At 53.7% G+C, this 13,790-nt stretch overlaps 4 protein-coding genes across 4 annotated transcripts; 2 read left to right on the top strand and 2 right to left on the bottom strand.

Moving 5' to 3' along the window:
* Nucleotides 1–2,344: 2,344 nt before the first annotated feature.
* MYCGRDRAFT_69290 (uncharacterized protein) lies at nt 2,345–4,524 on the bottom strand (the record flags this gene model as incomplete). Its single annotated transcript, XM_003853611.1, has 3 exons — nt 2,345–3,933; nt 4,108–4,302; nt 4,344–4,524. The coding sequence occupies 3 exons, from the start codon at nt 4,522–4,524 to the stop codon at nt 2,345–2,347; spliced, it is 1,965 nt and encodes a 654-aa protein (XP_003853659.1).
* Nucleotides 4,525–4,846: 322 nt separating this feature from the next.
* Nucleotides 4,847–6,852, top strand: MYCGRDRAFT_69287 (uncharacterized protein; the record flags this gene model as incomplete). Its single annotated transcript, XM_003854580.1, has 1 exon — nt 4,847–6,852. The coding sequence occupies one exon, from the start codon at nt 4,847–4,849 to the stop codon at nt 6,731–6,733; it is 1,887 nt and encodes a 628-aa protein (XP_003854628.1).
* Nucleotides 6,853–7,022: 170 nt separating this feature from the next.
* Nucleotides 7,023–8,466, top strand: MYCGRDRAFT_108426 (uncharacterized protein; the record flags this gene model as incomplete). The annotated part of the gene is made up of 1 exon (XM_003854581.1): nt 7,023–8,466. One exon carries the CDS (start codon nt 7,078–7,080, stop codon nt 8,464–8,466), a length of 1,389 nt encoding a protein of 462 aa, XP_003854629.1.
* A 421-nt stretch (nt 8,467–8,887) lies between these two features.
* On the bottom strand, nt 8,888–11,311 carry MYCGRDRAFT_39347 (uncharacterized protein; the record flags this gene model as incomplete). Its single annotated transcript, XM_003853610.1, has 2 exons — nt 8,888–9,044; nt 9,231–11,311. The coding sequence occupies 2 exons, from the start codon at nt 11,309–11,311 to the stop codon at nt 8,888–8,890; spliced, it is 2,238 nt and encodes a 745-aa protein (XP_003853658.1).
* Between the last annotated feature and the right edge of the window lie 2,479 nt (nt 11,312–13,790).

Here is a 13,790-nt window from a genome sequence, read left to right as displayed (position 1 = left end):
GGTAGTGTTTTCTCGGACATAAACTTAGGCTTGGGTTTCAGCCCGGATCCTAGCGTAGAACCGGAACCCCGGACTAGAGCGATAGGGATGTTCGACAGGTTCCGTAGCTATAGCAGCCGCTTAGTTGCGCTATTAAGTATAGTAAAGCCTCGCACGGCGGAGGCACTAGCTTGTCGAGCATACAAGCCTCGGGATTAGGATACGCGTATAAAGGATCTCGGTAAGGACGACACGACCTAGGACCTTACTAACACGTCTACTAAGGTAGGAAAGCAGAAGCACCGCGAGTCTAGCTAGGGCGGTCGCTACCGCGACCGCTAAGAAACAGAGCGATAGGTGCGGATAATAGGAGGGTACTACGGAGTATACGGATGTTTTAACTTGGATTTCAGTACTTTTATTACATTTACTAGCATCGCGCTGCGACTTTAGCAGAGCAGCATCGAACTTAGCCCGTCGTTAGGATAGCCCTACGGGTAGAGCGATTACTAAGCGAGCATTAGATTTTACGTATTGCGACTCCTACATAAGATAGGAGTAGAGACGAGACATAACGCGGACGGCGGTAGACTGCAAGTCCTAACATTGCTATCTAATTCTACCTGTCGATAGGATAGCCCTATAGGTTAAAAGCATGCTTATAGTTAAGTCCTTTTTAATACAACCCTAGTGCCTTTATAACCCGAACCGTCTTATTTACTAGTGCTCTAGCAAACGTAAGGCTCCCTTTTATTAAACATTGCTATATAACAATAGAGTTCGCCGTAATATTATAGAATACGCGAGGCGATTGCTATTCTTATAGCACTTTAGCATAACTATTTATTAGATAAAGGCCGGCAACGTAGATAAGTCGACAGCTACGTACGAATAGCAATTAGTAGCTAACAGAATTTACTAACGAGATGCTAACGTTGCGCCGCGTAGCCAGGCGACCGAATAGCATATAAAACAACCCCGTAAGAGCCCCTAAGACTTCTCTCGAATACTAATATTAACAACTATTAAGCGAGACTAGTAAGCATGCCTTAGCTGCCTAGGTAAACATCCGAACTATACTAACATTCGCTAGACACTATATGCTTCTCCTTAGACGACTAGTTAGTCTATCGTAGTGTTAACCGCTACCCGAAGTAAGGTCTGCGAAAGTTGCGCGCCTTCTAGAACTACTTAGAAGAAGAGCGCTAGGCGTAGCGGTAGGACGAGCGTATAGCGTAAGAACAAGACTTCGAATCCGTATACGATCTTCTAGTACGGCGCCTATCCGATAACCGCGATTAGTCGCGATACGGAGGCTTAGGATACTATGTAGGAAGCTCTAACTACTACTATATAGATAAGACACAAGAATTACGTTTAGGACAGCGCGTAGAAGGGAGGCTAGGGATAAGGCTAGATAACGGACGTAATACTAGAGATGCTAGGCGGACGACCCGGAATCTATGGCCCGCCTAAGTTAACAACCCGTTTATAACGCGGCCAGCGCCTCGCAGCACAGCGCCGTCGACTTATCGCAACACGGGACAGCATCCCCGTGTCGAGACTATAGCAACTTAGTCGAGTGTACGTAGTCGCTCTAGCCGACGACTAAGAGCTTATTAACCGCTATTAACGAAGCAGAACCTAGCGGATTAGCAGAGTAGGGCGGCAGCGATTAAGGCTAAGGAGGAACGCGCGCGGCAGCGTCTTGCTATAGCGGACAAATAACATAGTGCTGGCGACGGATATAGGGGCGCAATAGACATAGGTATAGTAATTTTAAGCTTTTAGCATAAGAATCTAGCTGCGATACTAGTTAGAAACTAATACCCCTACTACGTACAACAGCGATAGAATTATAGCATAATTTTTATAGCAGTGCAATTAGATCGATATGCAGCTTCTTATACATACCTTAATTATGCGATAAAAGTGGTTTTGAATTTTCGATGTCGCGGCGCTATATAGCATCACCCAAAAACGCTGCTAGGCCCTCAGACCCTCTCAGGCGAGGCGCTCGAAGAGGTTAGTGCTCGCCAAGAGGGTCTGTGCTTCTGAGACTAAAGATGCCACGAGTTCTGCAGGCGAGGATGCTGGTTCCTCCTCCGCTTTTGGTCCTCACAGAGTTGCAACTGGAAGTACGAACAAGGTAGGTACACAATGGAATTGGAACAAGACTCTGTGGAGAGGGTCGAGAATTGGAGATATCATACACTCAGTTGGTCGATTTGTCCTTGCATCATCTTCAACTTGTAGTCTTCTCATACACAGAAGCCAAGACTCGTGACCCACGTCTTCTGTGAGACCACCATGCCGTGGCCAAGCCATATCCAACGCAATTCCAGAGTCCAGACTCCGTCTTCCCTCACGCACTCCCCTTAGCCTTCGTCATAGGCCCCCAATTCTCCCTGGGATTCATCTGATACCTAACCACCTTCCTCCCACCCTTCAGCCGACTGTCTCTCTCCGGATCCCTACCCAGCGCTTCGTCAAACACAACCCTAAACGTCCTCCCAACCTCACCAGGAACCTTTCTCCTCGGCTCGACATCCACTGCAATCTCGGGCGTCTCTCCGGGCACTTTCTCCTTCCCGTTCTCCTCAGGGACATCCTCCTTTCGCGCTTTCTTCATAATCTCCCATCCCGCCGTACCCTCTTTCAATTTCCCTTCTTTGATCGGACTTCGCTGGCGCACCCACTCTCTCATGACCTCCCAGATGACAGCCCAACTCGCATTTGTCTTGATACTGCCGGGCTGACAATGGCTTCTCGTGATGTGGTATCCCGCATGTCGTAGGGCGCCCTTGATTGCCGCATCTCCAGGGGCGATGCAGTGCAGGACTTTCGACAGAGTGGAGACGTTGAAGAAAAAGGGAAAGGAGTCGATGGTCTCGGCGGGGATTTTAGGGATGATTTCGGAGGACTCGAAGCGGTGCGGGAGGGGGTCTTCGTTGACGGAGAGCTCGTCCAAGGCGGTGGAAAGCATGCCTTCGATGCGGGGCGTGGTTTGGTAGACTTCTGAGTCGGCACTCGACAGGTCGGAGAGGATTTTCTCGATGAAGGCGGCGTTGTGGATGGGACCGCCCCACATGGGACCCGCGATGTGAGTTTTGCTCTTGCAGTGATCGCATAGGCGATCGGCGGAGGGGGCTTGAGCGATGGTGTGTTTGAAGTGGAAAGCGCTGTTTTTGCTGGTCTGTTTCGTGTTGCGGCCGAGCATGTTGGTGTTCCATGCGCCGCAGCCGTGGTCGCAACCGTAGACCAGCATGGTTTTGCCGGCGAGGAACTTGACGTCGGCGGCGGAGCGTTGCACACGGATGAAAACGCGGGCGTAGAAGTCGATGTTGAGGGAGAGGAGGGGCTCGATTGCGAGGCCGTGCCTTGCTGCGGCAGATGCGATCGAGCTGATGATCAGGCGGAGCCCTCCTTCGTGCATATGCGGGCCTTTGATTGGCATGCCGCCGTATAGTGCGTATGTCTTTTCGCAGTAGCCTGTTGATGCCCAGACGCCTGCATCGGTGCACGTCACGCAAAGTAGCCCTCCGTCGTTCAATGCTTGCAAGGCGGCGTCGATGAAGGGCGCTGCACTACCGTACGGATCCAGGTCGATGACATCGTACTTTCTGCTGACGTGCTGAGGTCCGTGGGAATTGGTCGGTGGGTATGCGACTTGATACATGTGGCCGATCGCATCGCCCAGGTTTGGTGTGATGGAGGAGGAGAGCTTGTTGTGTTCGACGTTGAGCTTCATGCTTTTGATCGCATTCGGATTCATGTCGTTGGCGACGATTGATGTATTGAGTGGTATCTCTTGAGCATAGCGTAGTGCTCGTAGTCCAGTTGCGGAGAGAGCATCGAGTATTCGGAACTTTGGCCCGGCAGGTGTTGTACTTTGTCCGTTCTGTGTGGTTTCCGCGTGTCCATTCCCCTGTTTTGCAGCATTCTGCGCGATCTCTTCACTGTCGCCGGTGGTCTCTGCGTGTCCGTTTGTCTGCTCCGCGCCATCCTCCAAAGCCTCTTGTCCGTTCACCGTCCCATTCGCTCCCTCAACAGCATCACCCTCGGCATCGGCTTCCTCCGCAGGTCGAACTGCACTCCCATCATCAGCCTTACGCAGCTTGACCCCACCGTCCTCATCACCAGCCTCACCATCCTTCGTATCAGCAACCTTCCTCTTCTTCGACCTTCTTCTCTCGCCTCTGGCCTTTGACCTCTCATTCGACACCAGCTTCTTTTTTAGCCAGTCTTCGCCGAATGCTTTGATCGAAAGCACACTCAAGTCGCGATTGAATTGTTGAATTGGGTTATAGAACACGCTTTGTGCTTTCACGGTGTCGTCTGTACAGCAGTCAGTATCGCATGACCAGAGTCCTTGCAGTACTGGAAGTGCTCACCTGCCTTTGCGGCTTTGGCCTGAGGATTGACGTGGATTTGGGTGTTTGGCGGAATGAGGATGTATGCTTGGCCCTCGCGGACGGTGTCGTAATTATTGCCCTCATGCTCGATCATCTGGCCTGCTGCTGGTTTGGAAGAGATGGTCGCCATGGTTCGTATGAAGGATTGGTGGGCGTTATGACAGGTCGTGGTCGGTACGAAGGTGGATAGTGAACATTCTCTCCAGCCGCGTGTCACCACCTTGAGCATTGGCTTTCACATGTGAAGATGAAGAAAGTGAAGTGAAATGTTCCGAGCTCTGGTCTTGGATCTTGAATCCCGAACAAATTGTGCTGACTCATCGAGGCGACGAGAGATCGTCACCCGACTGCAGGAACTCAGCCATCGCCTTGTTTGCTTCGAAGATGTTCGCAAAGACTCGAACCGGAAATCATCGAGAAGCACCCGGACGATTGATGGAAACACCTCGACAATGGCGGACGACTTGCAAACACGACTCGCGGACAATGTCAACGCAGTAACTACTGACCCATCAACGCCACTGGACAAACGAGTCTTCGAAGAATCCGAACTCGTCCTCGTCGAAACACTCTCAGCAGAACAACGACAGTCTCTCACTGTTGGACTCTCGACGATACTACCAACTCTTCAACAAGATCCAACGCCCGTCGTCAATCTTCTTCTCCGACTCGTTCGCGATCTCAGCTATAGCGATGTCCTCCAACTTGGTAGCGTGCCATTCACGGACGGTCTGGTAGCCGGCGAGCATATGGTCTCATTCAACAGACTGATCATTGCTCTGTTGCAAAAGGCAACTCTCAATGCGGCAGATGCAGCTTCGGTAGCTGGAATGCTGGACACGGTCCTCGCACTCGTACGGTTATGGCTCTCCACAAGCGATACGGGTGTCGCCAGTCAGAGTGGGAAGCTGCTGCTCGACCTTCTCAAGGTTGATCAGGAGATCCTGACAAACCCGGACGCTCACTTGCCATCTGGTGGACAAGGTCTGGTGTGGAAGCGAATTTTTGGTGATCGCGATGTCTATCGTACCTTTTTCGAGGCCTGCTCCTTGACCGGGCCGACATCACTCAAGCTCAGCAAAAGTCAGCGCACCCTCGCACAGGCCCGATTGATGGAGTGGCTGCCGCAAGTCGGAGCAATGGACTGGAGCGCTATATCACGAAGTCATCACTCCGACGTGGAATCTGAGTACTCGGTCGAATCTGGAGGCGGTCTCCTCGACTTTGCTGCACTTCACATGGTCGATATCAAAGACGATGTACTCCTGCATTTGAGTCTCATCAACTTCTACTCCGACATCCTACGATACTCGCCGGTTCCTTCCTCGCCATCATCAATTTCTGCTACCGATTCGCCTGGCCTCCTATACCTCATCAAGCATGGCCTCCACATCCGAACTGCGGGATTGTACCTCCAGCTTCCTGGCGCTGAACTCGATCCTGTCGATGCCATGTTCCTGTATGGACCGGCAGCGAATTACATTGCCACCTATGCTGAGCATTTCCCTCAGCACTTCCTTGCGAGCCAGATGCCCCCGCAAGTACTCACCAGACTTAGTACCTCTTTCGACTTGTCACCGGGCAAGTGGGCTCATGCGGAATCACCCAAACATGATCTTCATCTCATCTCAAGTCTGCCGCGACGCGCCCTGGTTCCATCAACGCCGACGAGCTTTCCGGCCAGCCCACTTTCTCTCCTACCAACCAAAGCAACGAACCCCGACGTCCTGAATACGCTCGCCACCATCTTCCATGGTCCAACGAAGCCAGAGATCGTCTTCGGCGGGTCATCGACCTCTGCCACACCCGCCGACATAACCCACGACGAAGAAGCAAATCATGCCCGCACCCTGTACTACAACTACCTCGCCCGCAATCCCCGCATGTGGGCCGACATAACCACTCTCGCCGACACCGTCGCCCTAAAAGACCTCGCCCTTGCCGCTCTTCATCTCACAACTTCAGTCATCACCGCTAATTGGTCCGAGTCCACGAACTCATCTGCCCTCCCCACTACCATCGCAACGCCCCCATCCGGCCACATCGCGCTCCTTTCCCCGCCAGCGCTGGAATACGTCCTGCCCTACCTCCTCAAACCAGCGCAGTCCTTTTCGAATCTCGTCGGTGGGAGAGGCGATGCGGAGAGTGCAGCGTATCGCATTGCGGCGGCGAAATTTGATGCGGTAACCTTGTTTGCAAGAAAGCTGAAGGAGCAGGTGGACGCTCAGCCCGGAGAAGGGTATGAGGAAATATTGGCTACTGTGAGCAGAAGATTACAAGAGGGTCCTCTGAGTCGGGAAGCGGAGGTCGGTGGGAGGATTGCTACCATGGAGTTGTGATATATCATCTGCGAAAGATGGGGGTAGCTGGTGGGCAAGAACAGCACTCGCATACATGAAGCAGGTTGGTATTTCCAGGCCGGTTCAAGTTCGCCATCAAATTGGCCATCAACTTGCCATCAAATATTGACGGTCCGAATCGCATCGGCCGGCTCCGCTCGACGGGGAACGACACCACCAAACGTCGACGCCAAGGCCGCCCGATAGCGGTCTCTGACCTCAAACGGAACGTGATACACATTTCCGACTGTCTTTGGACATGTTCCCTTTCATCCTTGCATGTTCCTCTTTCTCCTTTCGTCTTGAGTAGCTTTCTGGGATCGTGGGGGTTTTGTTTTTCAAAAATGGCGGAAAAGATTGAGAAGACGATTTATGTCGGCTCGTTCCTCCACTGTGCATCTCTCGCCGAGCTGGATTACTGTGAGTCTGGCATGATCGGAGTCGACGAACATGGAAAGATTGCATTCATAACACGTGACGTCGACGGGCAACAAGTCCCAATACCTCCCGGCTGGGAATCCGCCAGAACGATAATCCTCACCGGCGAAGGCTTCTTCTTCCCGGGCTTCATCGACACCCACATCCACGCCTCGCAATACCCCAACGCCGGCGTCTTCGGAAAATCGACCCTCCTCGACTGGCTAAACACATATACCTTTCCCCTCGAATCCAGCTTCACCGACCTCAAAACCGCCGCGCGGATCTACAACCGTGTTGTAGCCCGCACGCTCAGTCATGGAACCACAACCGCAACATACTACGCAACTATCCACGTCCCAGCCACCAACCTCCTCGCCGACATCTGCCTCTCTCGCGGACAAAGAGCGTTCATTGGTCGTGTCTGCATGGACTCCGCCCTCAGCCCCGATTTCTACCGCGACGCATCTCCCGAAGAAAGTCTCTTCTCAACAGAAGCCTGCATTTCGCACATCCGCTCCATCGACCCGGACTTCTCCCTCATCTCCCCCATCATAACACCTCGTTTCGCACCTTCCTGTTCCCTCGAAAGCATGACGGCCCTTGGGGAGCTCCACGCTGCCAGCGGTATTCCCGTACAGACCCACATCTCCGAAAACCTTGACGAATGTGCTCTCGTCGCTCGCATGTTCCCCGACCACGCCTCTTACGCCGATGTTTACGATAGCTGTGGACTCCTCTCCTCCCGCACTATCCTCGCGCACGCCATTCACCTCTCACCCGCCGAACGCAACCTAATCCGCGAACGGGACGCCAAAATATCACACTGTCCGGCGTCCAACACGGCTTTAACATCCGGCACAGCCAAAGTCCGAGATTTACTCAACGAAGGCCTCACAATCGGACTCGGGACAGATGTCTCTGGCGGCTGCACACCGAGTCTCCTCAATCAAGCCCGCGAAGCAATCTACGTTTCCCGACACGTAGCCATGTCTCCCGGACAAGATGCCGCGAAATTGAGTGTGGCGGAAGCACTGTACCTCGCGACTCGGGGTGGGGCGAAAGTCGTGGGTCTGGAAGACAGGGTCGGCGGCTTCGAGGTTGGTATGGACTGGGATGCGCAGATGGTAAGGTTCGCGAGAGTGGGCGAGCAAGTGGAGTTGGGAAAGGAGAGTGAGGGGTTGGTGGAGATTTTCGGGAATGAGAGTTGGGAGGATAAAGTGGCGAAGTGGTTGTATACGGGGGATGATCGGAATACCGTTGCGGTGTGGGTGAGGGGGAGGCTGGTGCATTGGAGGGAAGGGTGGACGGGGTAGTTCCCTGCCAGCCTGTTAGAAATCGGTTCAGCCACCGGACGTGTAGGACTGTTTGATATGTCCCGCTGATATGAGTGTACGATTGATTCACATGTCTTTCTTGGTCAAGTGGCGACCACCATGTCTTGTTAGCATGCATATACATTTATTAAGTGTGCCCAGAGGGTACATGTACGACAACTTAGCATGCCCTGCCAGCGTGCGTACACCATGCCGCAGCCGTCTTCTGCCCCCTTATCTCCACGACTATCTGACCGTATGGCACAAGTATGGGATCGTGAACTGTTGAAAAGCAGGAGACGGTAGCAATACTTCGCTCGTCATCCAAGTTTCATCTCTGCATACTCCCTCCACTACAGCCAAACTCATCCCCCTCATCCCATCCCACCCTCCCCCACGGGAGCCCCTATCACCATCCACCTCAAGCCCCCCTAAGAGCCTCCCCCACAGCCTTCGCCAACCGTCGATACTCCTTCAACAACTCCTCCACCTCATTCAATCTCAATTCCCCCGCGTCCGCAACTTCCAAAAATCTCTTCCTCGGCGGCTTGCACTTTTTCAATGTCGCCAACGCCTCCCTTGCATTCATTTCCTCCGCGTCGTCGACATCCACCGCATTGGCAGAAGCAGCCGTAGATGTCCGGGACAGACCAGGAGACCGTCCACCATTCGAAGCCGCAATGCGAAGGTCTTCTCGACTGCGTGTCCTCGCTCGACCCAGCGCGTCATGTGTCGCTAGACTTGTCGGCGGGTCGAGGGTTGACTTTCGTTTCTCCACCCCATCTCGCTCACCAGGCTGCGAACTCGAGTTGATACTCCCCGCTCGACCGAAACGCGGGAAACCAGGCATACCGAAGCGATTGAGCGGGTTGATGGAATTGATGGTACTAGCCGCGCTGGTGAAAATATTGCCTTGCTGAGAATTCGCATCCTTGGTGGCGGCCGTCGAAGAAGACTTCGTATCCCAGGTGACTCGTCTCGTGCCGCCGCTGCCGCCTGATCTCGTACTGTCGGCACTCCTCTCACGAGTTCTCTTCCCGCCGAGGAGTTCGAGCATTTTGTTGTCATTGCGGAGTGGATCGGGAGTGCTCGCGCCGCTGCCTCCGCTGAGGCCGCTCTTGACGCTCAGTCGGTCTGCTGACTCGCCTTCCTCGTCTACGAACTCATCGGAGCCCATCGGAGGGGAGTTGACGAGCTTTCGAGCATCCTCCAGTGTTTTGGGGAGTTCGACGCTTGCTCGACCGGAGCCGTCCATGAAACCTGCTCCACCGGGCGATGCGGCGACTTGCTCTTTGAAGCGGCCGAAGAGGAATTGTAGACTGTTGTCGAGTTGCCCGTTGATGGAGTCGTACACTTTGTCAGCTGCGTTGAGGAAGTTGTCCCGGCCAGCTTCGATGTTCTTAGCCTGTGCAGCGACGAGCGTTGAGATACGTCGTTGCTGAAGTTGAGGTCTGGAAGGCGTATTTGGCGATGTTGGAGTAGGTGGGTTGACCGTGTTGCCTGATCTTGCCGAGCTTTGATCGTGGGCAGTCGCTGTAATGGGCGACACTCCTGGCGTCAGCGTTCTTGATAAAGTCGGCATGAGAACTGCATGCTCGGTCTTTTCAATCGTCGGTGTTGATGAGCCGCTTGTACTTTTGGGCGGGCCCTCGGGAGCTTCGTCTGCCCGCAATGATGATAGATCGACTGTTTCCAAGAACGAAATCGCTGCCTCAAGATTAACCAAACAGTACGCTGCCTCGCCATCCACTTTGGTCGACGCTCGGAATCGTTGTATGAAGTTGAGATTGCTCACCACGTTGATGCCTTCGGGTGGTGAAGTGATCAACGTGTAGATCAAGGTCGGCAAAATCTCATCAGCCGAAGAAGACGTGGGAAAGGACTGCGACAAGGTATCGACAATACTTTTGTGAGCCGCCGTAAGATGTTGTAGCTTTCCCAGCGGATAGTGTTCATCGTCCATGCGTTGAAGAGCCTCTCTTGCCGACGACAACGATTGGTGTATTTCCTGCTCCTTCTCTTCCGCCGTCTTGCCAGTCTCTGACTTCGCCGAGTCCGGATCCATATGAAGCTCTTTCAATCCAATTCCAACCAACGCCAGCGCAGCCGTTCTTGACCTCAGCTTCTCATCTCTCGCATCATCGTCCGTGGTTCGATGTTTCCAGATCTTATCGTAAACCTTCTCACAGACTCCTCTCTCCACGGCTTCCTCCAACGCCAGTCTTTTCACTTCAAGCATTCGTCTCGCCTTCTTCCTGTCGGCCACCTCCTTCACCGTCAACATTTCACCACCTCCCGCTTCATCATTGCCGTTCTTCGAGCCTGAGCCGGCTCTAGCCCGAGCTTTAGCTGAGCCCTTTGAACCCGCACGTGGTGTTTCCCGTGTCAGTCTCGCGGACAAGGTTGCAATATGCGTCGCTATGTGTCCCGCAGCTTGCTCATAAAACTCTTGAAACAAGTCTGACAACGATTCCGCTGTAAACGGCGTAGGGTGGACCTTTGCAGACAGTCGTTCGAGAAAGCGCTCTGCAATGCTTCGTATCTCGATCGGTAGCTCGTCAAATGTGCTCGGGACATGTAGCTCGGGTCCTGCAATGCTGACATCCCCTTCTGCGTGCTCATCCTCATCATCGTCATGTCTTTCAAAGACATCTGTCGTCTGCTCCTTGCCGTCGTCCACCAGCGATGTGCTGATATCGCGGGCTTCGGGAATCGCTGGGATCGCCTGTAATGTGCTGGCTCGCTTTCTGCTCGACGGGCTCAATGGAGGCTCTTCCATGCGGGTGAAGGATCGAGCGGTATCCTGCGGCTTCGAGCGGGATTGTGCTTTCGTGGACTCTGCCATCGCGGAGATATAGGAGGCAGTTCGAAAGGTATCCTGCCAATTATGGGCGGAATCTGTCACTCGTTAGGCAGCCTGATCAGATGGCATTGGTCCTCGCTGATCGGGATGGTCGGGAGGAGCTCCAGCTTGTTGAGTCCGGGCTGTCGTGATGAGATGCGGTGAGGTTTCGGCAAACAAAAGGACCTACAGAATGTGATACAGTGCTGCTTAATATGGAAGGTATGGCAGGGAACTAGGTAGGCATCCCACACCCAACCTCATACAAAGTGTCGCCTCCGGCGGTGTGACTTGTGCGTGGATCCAGATGGAGCGAGATCGTCTTGTGCTTCGTTGATAAAAAGTTGTGCCTCAGGCATAAATTCGATCAGAACCGGAATGGAGCCTTTCCTCTCTCAACTTCTTCCATCTACCAACAAACCACTTCGCAATGTCTTCACGGAAGACGGAATTTCGCTCAGGACGAGCATCTTGTGTTGGTCTTGCACCCTCGACCACGCTCAGCGAATTCCATGAACGGTCCAGACCACACAGGCCTGTGGTGTTACGGCATGAGCTACTTCAACAAGATACAACTGACAAGTATCGAAGTATCGCCATGGCGCAGGTCCAATGCAGACGATTTCTCTTCCGAATCCTTCGTTGGGACATCTCTCGCAGCAGCCTGCCATATCGAAAGACCTCTTTCAGATGTCCCGATGAAGTCTTGATCGATCAGGGCTTCACGTAGAATGTCCCTGGCTGCCGCAGTTGGAGTTCATACCGAGGAACAATTAACGGGGCAGTTTTGGCAGCCCACTCAGCCTTCGATGATCAGGACAGCCGATATCGAACTTTGCAAGATAATGCCGCGAATGTCTCACTTCGCTCCAACATTCGCCGCCGTCGGAGGATCAGCGTCGCTTCGGTTTCCTCGAAGATGAGCGTCCAGGTGCTTTTTATCAGAATTGATGAGCAGCCTGCAATTATCGACGATGGCGGAGCTATCTGCTCTCAGTAGTGCCGAGTAAAGTTCAACAGCACGCGGGCGCCTTCACAACGGTTTGGATCTACAACGGCGCCTCGAGTCGGTTAGAAGGTGCCGCGGCTGCAAGCCCTCGTCGTGCCTCGCTTCGAGAAATGGAACGCGTGTAGGCACTTCGAGGCTATCGAAGACGTGCAGCTGAGCCTACCTTTATGTTTTCCCACACAGCTGCGAAGCTGAAGTCCCAATCCTGCCTCTTGCTTTATTGAAACACGCACCCCACATTCCCGTCGTGTCCACGAATATGGGCTTGAGCTATGACGACTCTGTGGAAACGCCAGCAGTTCTTGATCTTCGAGGCGTCTGCTGCCAGCAAGGTGCATGCTATGGGGCTGGCTGTGAGTCAAGGATCAACGTCACCCGGAGCACGTTGTCAACACGCTTCGTTGAGATGCCGCGGACTTTCGAGAATGATTGCGAGCGCCAGCTACGCATATGTCTCACACCCTGTCATCTGTAAGAGGATGCCGCAGGCCGACAGGCGACTCCGAGCAAGCCTACCACACGTGACCGAGAGCTCGAAGCTCGGTACCAGACTTTACTGGCGCCCTTCACATTCTGGTTCGCTGTTGGAGATCCGATCACCGTCGGCCAAGTTCCGCGTTATGGAAGGGTGTACGATCACACCTACAAGATATGGTCACGGCAGTCCTGACGATTTCTGGAGGTCTTGACTTGGGATTGTTCTTCTTGCAGTGCCGATTTGCAGTCCAGCAACTCCATCCCGGTGGACTGTACTCCGCACTCGCATATTACGTGCATGGCGTTTCCCTGTTCTAGCGACGGACCGCGGAGTAGTGCCGTATAGCTCGGCGCCACGCGACTTCACGAGAACTTTCACGACGCAGTCCTCTCGTCAGCCTTCCAAGACGAGCAACGCTCGGGCTATACGTGCAGCTGCTAGCCGCGACAGTGCCGGAAAGATGATCAGCGCTCTGTGCCTCGAGCTCGCCGGGCTCTCCAAATCGCCAGATCTGCGAACGTTGGCCAGTGTGAGCATCTGCCGTCCGGGCGACATCGTCCGGGCGACATCGTTCTCACATCTCAAGTACGGCAAGGACTGCGGCCGCAGTACCTGCTGCACCTTACGGACGACATCCAGAAGAAAGTCGTGAAGAGAAGACGTCGGGAATGACAATCCTGTCAAACGGTAGCTTTGCCATGTGCCGGTGCAACATCAACGGTACGATGTTGTGTTCACATACCTTCCGGGTCTCACATACCCTGCGGTCTTACACACTCCCTCCGACCGGGTTTACCAATTGCAGGGACGGAACAGCTTGTGCCTGATCCACGATCTCTCGCCAAAGGTGTGGCATACTGTGCACGCTAAGCAGATAGGAGCTATTCGGCTTCCTCAAGGTTCGGCTCCCGCACGCAACATGTCTCACATTGCTTCTCTCTCGTTTGTGGAAAAATTTGCTTTCTATGCCGCTGACCTGAGCGGCGCCGCCACGG

The sequence above is a fragment of the Zymoseptoria tritici genome, chromosome 3, assembly GCF_000219625.1.
Source record: "Zymoseptoria tritici IPO323 chromosome 3, whole genome shotgun sequence".
NCBI classification, from domain to species: domain Eukaryota; kingdom Fungi; phylum Ascomycota; class Dothideomycetes; order Mycosphaerellales; family Mycosphaerellaceae; genus Zymoseptoria; species Zymoseptoria tritici.
This window is presented reverse-complemented; position numbering and strand designations above follow the sequence as displayed.